The 16,227-nt window shown below is 31.9% G+C and overlaps 1 protein-coding gene and 1 pseudogene across 1 annotated transcript; both read left to right on the top strand.

Moving 5' to 3' along the window:
• The first annotated feature begins 2,306 nt into the window (after positions 1-2,306).
• On the top strand, positions 2,307-12,605 carry LOC116132446. Its single transcript, XM_031418088.1, has 7 exons — positions 2,307-4,289; positions 4,886-5,155; positions 6,019-6,426; positions 7,477-7,611; positions 8,703-9,524; positions 11,470-12,285; positions 12,546-12,605. Exons 1-7 carry the CDS (start codon positions 2,307-2,309, stop codon positions 12,603-12,605), a joined length of 4,494 nt encoding a protein of 1,497 aa, XP_031273948.1.
• A 586-nt stretch (positions 12,606-13,191) lies between these two features.
• On the top strand, positions 13,192-15,909 carry LOC116132447 (annotated as a pseudogene).
• The last annotated feature ends 318 nt before the right edge of the window (positions 15,910-16,227 follow it).

The raw sequence follows: 16,227 nt of genomic DNA on the forward strand, positions 1-16,227 counted from the left end.
TGTCCAGTTGTTTTCTTTGTGCTTTCATATTGATGATCACTTAGACCAAACAGAGTACAATCAAGAATTTGATAAAAGGCCAAACCCCCCACATGTTATTGCATTGTTAAAGGGGAATTAGTGGAAACCAACTGATCATCAGCCCAGGATGATTACTATGTACTTAAGCACAAAGCCTAACACAGAATATACTAATTTTGGTTTAAATTCCTTAATGTCGATGGTTGTCACAGAATACACTAATTTTTTGTTTTTTTTAATGATAGGGTATTGGGACCTCCTAACACACACCGTAATTAATTTTTGAGATTCATTCAATATCTTATAAGTGTAATTTTTAAATGTAAACCATAAATATAATAAGTAATTCTAATGTGGATTAAACCCTAAAGTCAATGAAAGAAACAAATCTTATTGGTTGTCCGGTCAACCTCTTGGGTTTCAGAATGCAAGACTAGGAACATACCAACTCTTTCTTTAAATTTGGTTATATTACGTTTAAATTTTTTAAATTCATTAGCGGTTTTTTCTTCCACAAATATGAAGATAAATAATTTTAAAATTTTTATCATAAACATCTTTCATAAAAAAGACACCATTGGGTAAAAAAAATGCTGAATTTTGTATTTATAAATGTTTGAGTTTGAGTTTGACTAAAATATGAATGTTAGACAATTAATATCAGAGTGAATACTTTAATCATTTACATAACAAATTAATGGATAATCTTTTAATAATTATTATGAATAGATTAATTTCTTAATCATTAGTTCAAAAGAGGGAGTTTATGCTCTAGTAAACAATAAAAGAAATAGTAGTTAATCTCTACCAACAAAAAAAATAATGTCATTACTTATCGTATAACACTACAGAGGAAACGGTTATATATGAATGAAATTACTGTTTATATATAAGTATCTTTATGTTTAACGGTTGCCCAGCATACGAGCTATTTATAGCTTTGATTGGTCATTTGGTCAACCTAGCTGTTTCTCATTATTACAATTATGTACTGGCTCTTGCTGCCAGAACCGGTATTAAAACCAACCTAGCTGTAATCATTAAATTGCTCATGATGGTGCCTTGTTGCTTTCAATGTTTTGTCTTTTCAGCTCACTGAAGAAGACTTCATGGGAAACGGCATACACGGACCCAAATTGATACCCAAAAGATTTTAAAACCACAAACAAATACCTTGTTAATAATGAAAAGATTAGAATACCTTTAAAATTTGATATTTTATTTTTTAAATATTAAAAAAATCTCATAAGTTTGCTAATTTAACTAAATACCCCAATGTATAAACCTTTTATAAAATAATAAAAATACTCCTATCATCTGTAGTGCCAAATTCTGACCACCATTATCGTAATCTGACCGAAAAATTGTGTTACGTCACAGATTGGTCAGATCTGATAGGTAAGACGTTGGTATGACCTTTTCCGACCAAATCCAGCACGGATATGGCCGATAAAGGCCAGATCTACGGCCAGATCTACTAAGGATATAGCCAGAAAAGGCTAGATCTACGGCCAGATCTGGTCGTCGACGGCAATATACTCCACCTTTGGCCGTCAGTGACAGCCAAAGATGTGACCGTCATTGTCTGTCAACGATGGCCAAGATTTACCGTCATTGACAGTCAACGACGACCATTTCTTTGCCCGTCACTTTCCAGCCAGATCTGGCATTTTCACATTAGATCTAGTATTTTCTGACCAGATCCACTGTGGATCTAGTGGGAAAAGGCCAGGTCGGTGAATTACCAGCCATTTACGACATGGCGTAAACTGTTGTGACAAATCCCGACTACCACCGACGATCGCGGCTGAAATCTGGCATGTATGGGTAGGTGGGGGTGTTTTTGTTAATTTTTAAACTTTTTTCTAAGGGTATTTGATGAAATTAATAAACTTAAGGGGTCTAAAGGAATTAAAAAAATAGACCGATTTATCTCAAAGGGCATTCTAGTTTTTTCACTAATAAAAAGTATCTATTTGTCATTTTGAAACCTTTTGGGTGCAAAACTGTTCTTTTGCCGAACCTTGGGTAGTAATAAGTCGTTCGGCCACTTTTGATTTACCATATCTTTCTTATTAAAAAAAAAAAAAAAAAAAAAAAAAAACAGAGATTTCAAATATAATTAAGTTATTTTATATTACAATATAATTGTTTCTTATACTTCCTGTAGCATAAAAATTTTAGGGTGCGTTTGGCTTATTATTTTGGGTAGGATTTTGGGGATAGTATTGGATNTAAAAATAATTTCCTAATAATTCTAAAAGGATTTTAAATTACTCTACATAATGAAAAATAATACTTTTGCCCCTTTGACATGTAGTTTGGGTTCCTTTGCAGGTGATGTTGTTGATCAAAAAAGTAAGCTGAACTCTCTACCCAATGATGTCTGCAAGGAATGTAGAGGTTTGCCAATTGTCATTACTACCATAGCGCGAGCATTAAGGAACAAGAGACGTCGAGCTGATTGGGACGATGCCTTGCGAGAACTAAGAAAGCCTTCCCCGTTAAATTTCACAGGATTGCTGGAAGAGGAATATTCAAAGATAGCGTTGAGTTACTATTATTTAAAAGGTGACGAGCTGAAGAAAATTTTTCTAATTGCTAGTCTAATGGTAAATAATTCTTCCATCTTAGACTTGTTGAAATATGTTATGGGTTTGGAGATACTTGAAGGAGTTAACCTTACAATGGAACAAGCACGAAATAGAGTAGATAAACTCGTCGGTGACCTCAAAGACTCGTGTTTGTTACTTGACAGTTCTACCAATGAACGATTTTCTATGCATGATATTGTTCGTATTGTTGCCTTAACAATTGCATGTAAAGAAGAACATGTATTTACGGAGGGAAATGATGTTGGAAAGGAATGGACGAATAAAGATGAACTTAGAAAATGCACAAAAATCTCTTTGGCTAGTAGTAAAGTTATTAGTGAGCAATGGCCTGAAGGTTTAGATTGTCCAGTACTTGAATTTTTCTATATGAATATGATGGGTTCTTCTTTCAAAATCCCTGAAAATTTTTTTACGGGTCTACCAAAGTCGAAAGTTTTAAATTTATCTGGGTTATCATTATTGCCCTCATCACTTGGTCTCCTAACAAACCTTCAAACATTGAGTTTGGACAACAGCAACATTCAAGACGTTGTTGTTATTGGAGAGTTGAAGAGACTAAAAATCCTTAGCTTGAGACATTCTGCTATCAAGCAATTGCCCGAAGAAATAGCTAAATTGACTCAGCTAAGGTTGTTAGATTTGAGCAACTGTCGGGAATTAAAAATTATTGCTCCAAATGTGATATCAAGTTTGAGTAAATTGGAAGAGCTGTATATGAGTGGATGCAATGTTTTATGGCAAGTTGAAGGACTCGGTGTTGAAAGAAGAAGTGCTAGTCTTGATGAGTTGAAACATTTGCGTCAGCTCACCACTTTAGAAATAGATATTAGAGATGACAAGATTTTGCCAAAAGGCTTGTTCTCCACAAATCTTGAAAGGTATAAAATATCGATAGGACATGAGTTGTCTAGTTATTTTCCGGGATACATACTTGGTCTTCATGATGATTCAATGATAATTGACAGCTTTATGTGGAATGAGCATGAGACTCTGAGAACGTTAAGACTGAAGCTTAATTCTTTCATTTGGCCAGCTGAACTGCAGCGCTTCAAGAATGCTGAATTCTTATGCTTAGACAGACTAAACGGTATCAAGGATGATCTTTATGAATTAGACAAGGAGGGTTTTTCACAACTAAAACATCTCCATGTCCTTAATAATCCTAACCTTTTGCACATAGTTGATTCTACAAAGTGCATATCTGTTGATTCTTTCCCTGCCTTCCCTATCTTGGAGTCACTGATTCTTTTTAATTTGATTAAGTTGGAGAAGATATGTTATGGTGAACCCACAACAAAGTCTTTCTACAACTTAAAATTCATTTTAGTGAAAAGTTGTGCTCAATTGGAAAATATCTTTTCATTCTCCAATGCTAGCAGAAGCCTTCCTAAACTTCAAAGAATTAAGGTGAAAGATTGCCAGAATATGAAAGAGATTTTTGCTGTTGAAAGAGAATACAATGTGAACAACAATGAAGAAATTGATCATGAGATCAAGTTCAGCCAACTACGATTCCTGACTCTTGATTCTCTTAAAAGCCTTGCAAGTTTCTACTCACGACTAAAGACACCTCCAACATTGCAAACAAGACAGAAGGAATTGACAATCAATTTGCAGTCCAATGATACACTCATGCCACTTTTTAGCGAAAAGGTTTGTTTGACCATAACAATGTGTTCATGTATTATGTTTTATATCTTTTCTTAATGCTGCTTCTCTTTGTTAACATTTATAAGAAAACAAGTTCCTCATTGAAAAGAAGTCACAGAGAGAGAGAGAGAGAGAGAGAGAGAGAGAGAGAGAGAGTCTCTTCTACTAACTTAACATAAGTAAACTGCATCTATATATATAGAACTGTGTTATAGTTATCTTTCAGCATCAATTAATCTAGTCATTCAAATTTATAGTTAAATCTCATTCCTAGATCATTCTTTTGAATGTTTAGTTTAAAGCTAATTTGAATATACAATTTGTGTGCCTGTGTAGTACGTAGTTTTATCAAATGGACTTCATTTCATGCCTGATTCTAGGTTCTAGCAACTGTTTTGGTATGCTAAAGTTTGTGTATTGATGAGTACGTTAAATATGTGCATATGCTAAGAGAGGGAGATAGATCCTCAATAATCCTTAATAATTTTCTGTGATTAAAACTATTCAGAGACAAAAGAGAGATTTTTAACATTAATGGCATGTCTTGCATATAACAATGAGAATTAATTATTGCTTTATTACTTCATATATGAATGCAGGTTATTTTCCCGAACTTGGAGGCTTTAGAACTGAAAGCAATCGATTCTCAAATGATATGGGACAGTCAACTTCCGCCAATGTCTGATTGCTATCAACATTTGACACGCTTGATCATCAAGGACTTTGGAAAACTAAAATATGTATTTCCATCATCTATGGTTAAAAAATTTAAGCAGCTCCAACACCTTGTGATAAGGTCTTGCAAGGAGTTGAAGGAGATTGTTACCAAAGAAGGAGTAGAAGCATCTCCCACATTTATATTTCCACAGGTAGAATTCCTTCAACTTGAAAACTTGCCAAAACTAACAACTTTTTACCCTTCAGAATGGCCCAAGTTAAAGAAGTTACAGGTGTATAGTTGTGACAAACTACACATATTCACTTCACAATATAAGTATGGTCCTTCTTCTTTGTTTAGTAATAAAAAAAAAAAAAAAGGTAGTGCAGGAGACAATTTTTTGGCTTTTAACATTTTGGTTTGAATTAGCTAATCAATTTGAAATCCACTTGAGCAAATTAAAACCTCTTGTCTATATTTACATATGAACTGCATTTATTGTTATTAGGTAATTGACTAAATTTCTATTGGATGCAAATGCGTTCCATAACTACATGTTTGTCTTACAAGAATGCTTTTACTTACAAAATTGTCACTTTTCAGGTTACTTTTCTTTTTCCATATTTTAGATGATTGAATTAAAAATGAGCATATATATGAGCTATGATTTGTGTCACAGTCATTGGTTTCTTTACTTCAACAAAGAGACAGATGAAAGCAAATATTTGTAAATAATTTTTTTTCTAAAATATAAATAATAATTCTGTAAATAAAAATAAGTATAAGTGTATGCAATATTTTCTGAGTGAAAAAGACAATCTCTTTTAGTACAACTGTACAAGTAGAAGAAATACGTGTTATCAGATAAAAGTTTTATTGTGCAAATCAATGTGCATGACAAAAACTAATTGCAGATATGTAAATAAAGGAAAAACAGTTGTCTTTTGTTTGTTAAGTGGACTGGAATTTGGAATGCAGATTTTGAAGAAAACATGTCCGTGCGAGTTGAAACATTTGTTACTTCTTTTACTTGATCAGTTGAGGAAATATTGAAACCATTAACTTTGAGTGCAGGTTGTTTTCCCGAATTTGGAGGCTTTAGAACTGAAAGCAATCAATTCCCAAATGATGTGGGACAGTCAACTTCCGCCAATGTTTGAGTGCTATCGAAATTTGACACACTTGATCATCAAAAATAGTGGAAAGCTGAAATATGTATTTCCATCATCTATGGTTAAAAACTTTAAGCAGCTCCAACACCTTGAGATAAGGTCTTGTAAGGAGTTGAAGGAGATTGTTGCCAAAGAAGGAGAAGAAGCACCTCCTACATTCATCTTTCCAAGGATAGAATTTCTTAAACTTGGAAACTTACCAGAACTTACAACTTTTTACCCTGGAATACACACTTCAGAATGGCCCAAGTTAAAGAAGTTACAAGTGTCTAGTTGTGACAAACTACAAATGTCCACTTCACAATGCAAGGTACAACCCTTATTCTTTCTTCAATAACAAATATAAAAAAGTAATGCAATTTGAAATCCACTTTGGTTTTTCCTTATTTTAGATGCCTTTGTTAAAGATGAGTATGTGAGCAATGAATTAATGCTATAGTAAAATTAATAGTATTCATATAATGCATAGTCCCAGAAATTAAAATCTATTCAATGAAATATTTTAAAATAAATGAATAAAGAATAAAGTAAAATAAATAAATAAATAATTTTTTTATTCTCAAGATTTGCAAAATGACAGAATTACATATTTGAAGTAATAATTATAAAATCTTATAACGTTACTTACAAGTTTTAAAAATAAAATCAAAATTTTCCAAAAATAAAGTCATGTATCTTAATTATAAAAAATAAATAAAATAACTTTGTTAAAACGGGAACTATTCACTTTTTTTTTTTTTTTTGGAATTTAGAAAATAATTCATTTTCTCAAAAAAAAAAAAGAAGAAAATTGAATAAACTTTCTAAACAATAACTCCGCATATTTGAAGTTGCTATGTTTAACATTTTGGTTTGAATTCATTGATCAATAGCTGATGTCCACTTGAGCAAACGAAAACTTCTTGCTCTACGTTTTACAAATTTGTCATTTAGTGTTATAAGGTAAACTCATTTCTATCTTATGTACAGTTATGCGTCCCACCAATAAAAAGTTATTGTGTTACACCACTGCATTTATTTTTATATTAATTCTTTAGTTTCTCTTGAGAAAATACTGAAACAGCAATCGGTTAACTTTGAGGTGCAGATTGATTTCCCTAATTTGGAGGCCTTGGATTTGTATGGTACTTATTTTGAAATGATCTGGGACCACCTAATTCGAAATAGGTCTTCTTGCTATCAAAATTTGACTTGCTTAATCGTGATGAAGTGTGCAAAATTAAAATATATATTTCCATCTTCTGTGATTAAAAGCTTTGCACAACTGCGACAACTTGAAATCAGCTCTTGTAAGGAATTAAAAGAGATTGTTACTAAAGAAGAAGGAACAGATGCAATTGCCAATTTTACCTTTCCGCAGGTAGCTTTTCTAAAGCTTAAGGACTTACCAGAACTTATAGGTTTATGCCTTGGACTACACATTTCAGAATGGCCCATGTTAAAGGAGTTACAGGTGTCTAAGTGTGACAAATTACAATTAACGTCAGATTTTAAGGTATGAGCCCCTTTTTCTTCATTTAATAATAAAATAAAACTTATGCATATGTTTAACTTTTGTGTTAGTGTTTGCTGACCAGTTTGAAGTCTACATTGATCATTTTAAAACTTTTTTGGTTAGAATCTGTTTACCAGTATGGAGTCTACTTGTAGAATTTAAAACCTCTCTTTCACATTTGTTTACAAAATTTTCATTCAATGTTATCAGGTAAAGTAAATTTCTATATAATTCAAAATAATGAATTCCACACCAAATTAAATTTAATACTAATTATATAATGCATAGCCCAAGAAAATTAAAATATATATGATAATTTTTTTTTTTTTTTGGAAATTCTTTTTAAAGTAAATAAGGAATAAATTAAAATAAATAGAATTTCATTTTCAATATTCGCAAAATGATAGATATACATAGTTAAAGTAATAATTATAAAACCTTATAATTTTCCTTAAAATTATTCAAAAAAATAAATAAAGAGATTTTATATATTATATTTATAAAAAGTATAAAATTATTTTCTTAAAACAATCACTTCTCACACTTTTTTTTTTAAAAGAAATGTTGAAAAAATAGTTCTTTACAATATGTTTACATGTATGTAATATTGGAAATGGCAGAAATATATATTTGGAGTAATAATTATAAGACCTTCTAATGTTCCTTACAATTTTAAATCTCAAATTTAATTATTCAAAGAATACATAATAAAATCTTTATCTATCTGAATTATAAAATTAGAAAACAACTTTTTAAAAATACTAACTGTTTACGCTTGTTTTTTCTATTTTGACTTTTGAAAATAGTCAATATTTTTTTCCAAAAACGACAAAAATGTATGAATTTTATAAATAAAAATAAATTTAAGTTTATGCTATATTGTTTAAGAGAGTTAAAATTAACAAACTCTTTTAACACATGTGAAAGAACACGAGTTTATCACATCAAAGTTTTTTGTTGTCAACTTGTCATGAAAGCCCAAGCCCAAAAAGTAATGTCAGTTGTGAATTAATTGGCTTTTTTTTTTTTTTTTTAATTTCAATTGGATTGGAATTTCAACTCGAATTTGATTTTGTTTGATTGATTTGTAGTTTAATGCGGATTGGGAGGAATTGCGACTAAGAGGAGACAACATAATGACATGGCAGTGTTTATTTCTAGAACACTTCTTTTTCAAAGGTACAATTGAGATCAAAGGTGATAAATCAACAAATTTTTTACTTGACATCCTTCAACGATCTATTCATATCGAAAAACTCATATTAAGTAAAAGTTTATACAAAGAAATATTCTCATATGGTGAGAAAGACAAACATAAAAGGACATTGATGCAGATAAAGAGTTTAAAGTTGAGTAGTCTTGCTAAATTAAAATGCGTGTGGAAACAAGACTCCAAATTGGACTTTGTTCTTCAAAATCTTGGAGTTCTTGAAGTATATGATTGTGGCAGATTGATTAGTTTGCTGCCATCCCATGCATCTTTCGCAAACCTTACAGTTTTGAGAGTAGATCGTTGCTTGGGATTGACAAACTTATTTGTACCCTCGACAGCCAAAAGCTTGGTGCAACTGATGGAAATGAAAATAGAAAACTGCAGAATGATAGTTGAAATTATCTCTAATGAGGATCATGAAGATTTAAGAGTAGAAGACGAAATTGTTTTTAGCAAATTGAAGTTGTTGTCCCTTGAAGATTTAGAAAGTCTCACATGTTTCTGCTTTGGGAATTACAATTTCCAATTCCCAGTTTTGGAAGAATTAACTGTGAAAAATTGTTCCAATATGAAGACTTTCTCTAAAGCAACTGTAAGTGTACGGAGTTTAAGGAACATAAAGTTTGAGCACGATTACAATGAAGAAGAGTGTTGGAAGGGTGACCTTAATACAACCATACAACATCTACACAAAAAAGTGGTATGTGTTCAATTATCATTTACTTTTCTCTAGATTTTATTTTTCCTTTTATATTTCTTGACCCCTTCATAATATTATTCTAAATACTTGGGAAAAGAAATACCAAGTATCCAAATATTATTTATAAAGAAATGCATAAATATTGAAAGATAGAATTTTAACTTTTAAAAGAAAAATTTATTGAAAATAATGAATATTAAATTCTTAAAATGACAATTATTCAATTCATTACCATTAAAGGGATATCTTTTTAGGATGACTGACATATACACCCTTTGACTTTGAGGTTTTGCTTGATAACGTAATGGAATTATAGGGTCAAAGAAATATAAATCGCTCAGTCATTTTCTCTGGAAGCACTTAGTGTCACCGAAGTTAGTCCAAGGTTACCATTTTAGGTTGTAGAGACACTTTTACCCTTAAAAAATCTTTAAAATAACAGTTAAATATATTCTAAATATTGATTGAATCTGAGTTCCATTAACATAATGAAATATGTATTTACAACAAATGAATTAACTAAAACCTATTTACATTAAAATAAATGAAAGTTTATATTTAAATATTAATTAAAAGGAAATTATCACTTTAGGTATGATATTTTATTGAAATGCTAAAAAAAAAAAAAAATACACAAATGTCAAATCCTTCAATTTAGAGACACTCAATGGTTAGTTACTGTTACACTTAACAACAAACGTGGCAAATCTTGATTACATATTTAAGTACAAATGAAACAAAAGCAAAAAGAAATAAACTAAAAAAATTATATCCAACGAATTACTGACAAAAATCTTGATTACATATTTTAGCATTCCCTTTAAAACTTTGTAGAAACCATAAAAATTTAAAAACTAACAAAATTAAGAAAAACTGGAATAATAAAAAACGTGATCTTTAATTGATAATCTCCGGTAATTAAATCATAATTTCCATAACCCATATAGTACAGTAGATCTTTAATATTAATTCAAGAGAAACAAAGCCATGACTTTTTATCATGCAAATTAATGGTTCAAGTTTATAGTCGTAAAAGAACTGAAAGTATCAAAGCTTTTATCATCCATAACTGTTCAAAACTCAACAATGGGATAACCACAACACAACCCACAACTTACAACTCGCTCTGCATGACTGACCCACTCAGTCAGCACAACTCACCTCTCGCTAGTTCATTAACGTCACTTGCACCTTAACTAGATGCGATTGGGATAACAAGCTCCTGACACGTGTCTATCATCAAATTAAATGGCCCAGAATTTTTCTTAATCAATTTTCTAATTTGAAATTTTAAAGGATGATTTTGTTGGAATAATTTTCTGTCGCAATCACAGCCATCATTGTCACTTCTATATTTAGAAGATCTCATATGTTTTTGCACTGGGAATTACACTTCTGAATTTTCAGCTTTCGAAGAATTAATTGTTGTAAATTGTCCCAAGATGAATATTTTCTCTGGAAGAAACTTAAGTACACTAAATTTGCAAAAAGTACGACAAAATACATAGGATGAGGATGAAGGATATTAAGTATTACCGTCAAAAGGCTATGGCAATTTCCTTAGTTGAGTCCCCTGTAGGTGGCCCTGCTCGGTGCTTATTGAACCTTTCATGATATTTTTAATAAGATAGAGGAATTAACTAAGGCATCACAAAGTTATAACCAGTAATAGCCTCTTAATGGTAAAATCTAGACGAGTGCATAATTTTTAAGAACAAATTAACAGAAAATCTTAATTAGATACAGAAAATTTTAACTAATAATATATTCTCTTTTGGGAAATCTTAAGCATGCAATTACAGCTTCACTGGGATGACACGTTAGTTTTTCTGCAATAACAAATATATGATTTTTGTCTTTTCTTTGTATATATCTATTCCTACTTTTGTGTGAACATGTTTAAGGGAATATCTATTTTGACATGATTTATATGATTAAAATTCAGGTAAACTCCAATTTTGAAAAATTGGCATTAAGTGGAAATGATATGATGCCTGTGTGGCAAGTCCCATTACCAGAACATCAGTTTTGCCAAGTTAAAGTTCTTGAGGTCATTAGGGATGAATCAGCACACATTCCAATTGAAATTCTTCAAAGATTTAAGAATCTCGAAAAACTCGTATTGAAATTAAGTTCATATCAAGAGATATTCTCATGTGGAGAGGATGAGAAACATGTTGGAATGCTCACACAATTAAAAGCGTTACTGCTTTGGGGACTTTTTGATTTGAAGTACATGTGGAAACAAGACTCTCATGTGTATTCAAATCTTCAAAATCTTGAAATTCTACAAGTGTGTTGTTGTGACAATTTGATTAATCTACTGCCTTCTTCAGCATCATTTGAAAATCTAACAATTTTGAAGATATGGAATTGCAGTGGATTGATAAACTTAGTATCATCCTCAACAGCCAAAAGTCTGGTGAGACTTAAAGAAATGTCAATATTCCAATGTGAAATGATGATACAAGTAGTGTCAAATGAAGGAGATAAACAAAACGATGAAATTGTTTTTGAAGAATTGAAGTCTTTAGTATTTTATGACTTGGAAAGTCTTACAAGCTTTTGCTCTGGGAATTACTCCTTTAGATTCCCAACTTTGGAAAAATTAGTTGTGGATGAATGTTCTAAGATGAAGACTTTCTCCGAAGGAGTCTTAAGCACACCAAGTTTACAAAAAGTAAAGCAGAGCTGGATTGACAATGAAGGGTATTGGGAGGGTGACCTTAATACTACTATACAGAATCAACACAAAAATCTGGTACGTATTCAGTTAAGAATTACTTCTCTGGATTTTCTCATTTCCCTTTACACATGAAGCCTTGATAATATAAGTTTATAAAAATACTTGTAACCATTGTTGCTCGAAGCAAGTCCATGCATCCTCAGCCCTTGGGAACTGATAACCGTAGACAAAACCTTTGTTTGCTAAACTATCGTCATTTTATAGCTCAAAATCAAAATAACTTTTCCTTGCACTTCCAGTTTTCAATTTCAACGTCTTGTGCTTTCTATTTACAGAATATTCAGATTTATGGAAAGGATTATTCAGGTCAAACTTCGATGAAATCTCCGGAATAAGGACAAGAGCACTTTTGCTGTAGTTTGTAAGATATTATTGCGCTTCCAATTCCGTATGTTGAGGTCAGACAGTGGGAGAACTTTTAATTCTTTCTTACTGTTCAGCTTTTGCTTTCTTTCGTTGTGATTGATGCTTTTAAAAAGCTTAATTCTTTCTTCATTTGAAAATTGATTGGAACAGCAGAGGTTCTTTTTTCATTCTGATGTGCCTAATTGAACGAATGTGTGAATTATGAATTTTTTTGTGTGTTGGAAATTGGAAACATGTATTAACGAATCTTTGGTGAATGATGATACTATTCGGTGAAATTGGCTCATCAAAAGTTGTTATAATCATTCAACTTAATCATTCAATCTTTATTTAGCTTTAATCCAGCGCCAGACTCATTTTTTTGTTGTAATCACATCTATGCACCGAAAAAATGCTTTAATTTTACCTCACCCAAGCCCCTTCTTCTATCCATGACGTGTCAAATTATTATCGGTTCATTGACGTGTCATGTAACCTACAATAACAAACCCCCCTTACTGTTACCTTGAAAAAGGTTCACACGGTCACCCAAATTTAATTCAAGCTCCAGTCGTAATGGCGATGCCGGTTGAAGGAGGCAGGACATTACTGGAGATATACCAGAGCGCTAAAGGGGTATTGAGAACTAGAGATGGAGTCGTGAAGCTAGAGAGACTTGAGGGCTCCACGTCTGACGGAGATTATGATTCAACAATGGTATTTAATGATGATGTTAATTATTTGTTTATTTATCTGTCTTTTAAAAGAAAAAATCACGAACTAGTTTATATGAATTCTTGATTATGTTTTTGTATGGAATCGATTGGTAGTTTGTTGATTACTTGAAATATCTGTGCAGTGAAATTCCATTGAGATATAACTACACCGTAGAGTTTCTTTGAGCTCAATGCATGGCTTAGTTTTAATGTTAGGGCGGAATGTGTTTTTGGTATGAGTCATTTGCAATCGTGTGTTTTCTCTGTGCATTGGTGGATCAATGATGTCAATTGAAGAAATGCATGTTGAAGTGGGATCTAGAAGAGAATTTGAGTTTTTTATTTTTTTTAATGATCTTGTTGTCTTCTTGATAGTTTCGGTTTAATTGTGTTTTTTTCTTTCACTTTCTTTGATGCTACAACTTAATTGCATGGATCTTGATGGGTTTCTAGTTATATTATGTCATATTCAGAAAAGGGGAACAAGTAGCAGAATAGGCCGAATCACTGAAAGAAAGTCTGGATAAGTACTTTTTAGAAATCAGAGGCGGACGAATGAAGCTAGAGAGAGGGCAGAGTTGCTTGGAAGAGCTGTATGTGACCCATTCTTGTTATAAACTATTTTGTTCTCAATTTTGGAAATAGAATTTTGATTACGATCTAATGAAATTATTTTATGTTCTAGAATGGAGACTCTTCTCATATGTTGAGAATTTTTGGAGAGGAAGCTCAAGCAATGCAGTCTGTTCAAAATTCATCGAGGATGTTGCAAGAATCTTTTGTTTGTTTACTGAGGTCTAAGCTTTGTTTACCTATTTTCTTCGAAAAACAAGGATCTAATATAGGTTCTCAGTCATTTGCAATGAGAATGGTGGTTTAGAAACAATCCAGACTTTTAAAACCTCTTTTATTGTTCAAGTTTCTTCTCTTTTAATGTAATACATGGTGAGGTTCTTGGGGTTTTTTGTAGAGACACTTGGGGGAGATCTAATCATGGAGGATTTCTGATCCGCTCTTTTATTTTTGTTTTTACTCATTAATATATTCCCTTCCATTGCTTATATATATATATATATATATATATATGCTTAAATACCGTTAGATTCTTATACCAACTAATGCCTTGTTGCTTTAGCAAATTATGTGACAATTGAATCGTATGCTCTTCAGCATACAAAATTGGCTAATCCATGGTGCCTGATGGATAATAAACTTGTTTATCAGTCAGTTTAATTTAACACGCCATGAGATTGATATAATGAACTTAGAGCTAATAGCCACATCAAATTCCCAAGTGTATTTTGCTCATGTTGTTGAGATTATCGATTATTTTTCCTTTTTGTTGCTCGTTATGTGGTTTTGAGATTTAGTAGAATCTATTACATTGTCTCTCCCACTCATTTTCTGCATCATCTCTCTGTGTTTGTAGGTTGTAACATTGCTGGCAACAGTTGTAGAGCATCTTGTTGAGGGTGAAACAATGCCAATGACTACTTCATCTGATCAACGGTGTAGGTATGCTTTTCTTTCTATTTCTGTATCATTTGAATAAACTGTTGTGTTCTCTGTTTTGGAAATAGAATTTTGATTACGATCTAATGAATTTATTTTATGTTCTAGAATGGAGACTCTTCTCATGTGTTGAGAATTTTTTATGAGGAAGCTCAAGAATTCATCGAGGATGTTGCAAGAATTTTTTGCAACTGGAACAGCAGTCGTTGCTAAATATGCAGAGCAAAGAGAACACCTTAAGGTAACTAAAATCAAACCTCTGCTTATGGGCATGTGCACACTATATCATTGCACCGTGTATGTTCTTCGAATCATTAATAATCAGTTTTTTGGTTTATAGTCAGTTTTTTCCCAAACAATTTATGAGAGATTGCAAATTTCTGTCTTTTTTGCCGAGTGAATTCACTAAAAGACAAAGCTTTACGTGAAGAGTGAGTTTTAGGTGAAAGAGGAAAGTGACTTGTGTCAATTGACATTTAAGTGTAGAAGAGAAAATCGACATCAGGCATCTGCCCGACTCTGCTTCAAAACATCGATATCCCATATTCATGTTACTATATTTTCTTAGTATCTAAATCTATTTGTACGTTGTTTTGAAATTATCGCTTGCCCACAGAAACTACCTAGGGGAAGAATTTTGGATAGATGTTGAAAATTACTGTAGTTTTACGTTTGGTTGATTGGTAATAGATTGTTAATTTCTAGGTTTCCAATAAATAAGCAATGGGAAGCAGTGGCATCGTGTAGTGTTATGCAGGGTTGCTATTCATTATGCAGCTTTTCGGGGACTCAATTGAACCGTTAAACTGAGCTTTAGATAATTAGAGATCATTAAAACTGGACTTAACTGTTTTGCCATTGATCTCTATGAAGAGCTTTGTTAATTTTTGCCATCTGTTGTTCAGAAATCGCAACGCAAAGCCCTGGATGTTCTCAACACGGTGGGCCTCTCCAATTTGTGTTGAGGCTGATAGAAAGGAGGAACCATGTCGATACATGGATCAAATATATGGGTATGATGTTGACAGTAGACATCTTGTTCTTCTTTTGGAGGTGGTCTAGGTGATCTGCTCTTCATAATCCAACTTGCACATACAAAAAATCTGCACAATTTGTAATTATGAAATTTTGTTTCTTGTTCTATTGCCCCATCAAAAGGTTTTAATAGGTTGTAAAAGGCTTTGTTTTTGAGAAGACACTAACTTGTAATTGTATAGAGTGCTTCTTCAAGAAACATTTTTTTATTTTTATTTTAATAGTTTAAATGTATCCATTCACTGCGGTAATGTTTCTCTTAGAAATTTCATACAATTTTCTTAAATAAGTTAAATTATGATCGTAAGCATTAGCATTATTTATCAGAATTATTTGTACGTATAGTAAA

The sequence above is a fragment of the Pistacia vera genome, unplaced genomic scaffold, assembly GCF_008641045.1.
Source record: "Pistacia vera cultivar Batoury unplaced genomic scaffold, PisVer_v2 Contig253, whole genome shotgun sequence".
Taxonomy (NCBI): Eukaryota; Viridiplantae; Streptophyta; class Magnoliopsida; order Sapindales; family Anacardiaceae; genus Pistacia; species Pistacia vera.

What these genes read in the sequence shown, in the direction of transcription:
- LOC116132446 (XM_031418088.1), top strand. Translation starts at nt 2,307, where the DNA reads ATGAAAAATAATACTTTTGCCCCTTTGACATGTAGTTTGGGTTCCTTT. An exon ending in TGCCACTTTTTAGCGAAAAG is followed by an intron (nt 4,290 to 4,885) that starts GTTTGTTTGACC and finishes ATATGAATGCAG; the next exon opens with GTTATTTTCCCGAACTTGGA. An exon ending in CCACATTTATATTTCCACAG is followed by an intron (nt 5,156 to 6,018) that starts GTAGAATTCCTT and finishes CTTTGAGTGCAG; the next exon opens with GTTGTTTTCCCGAATTTGGA.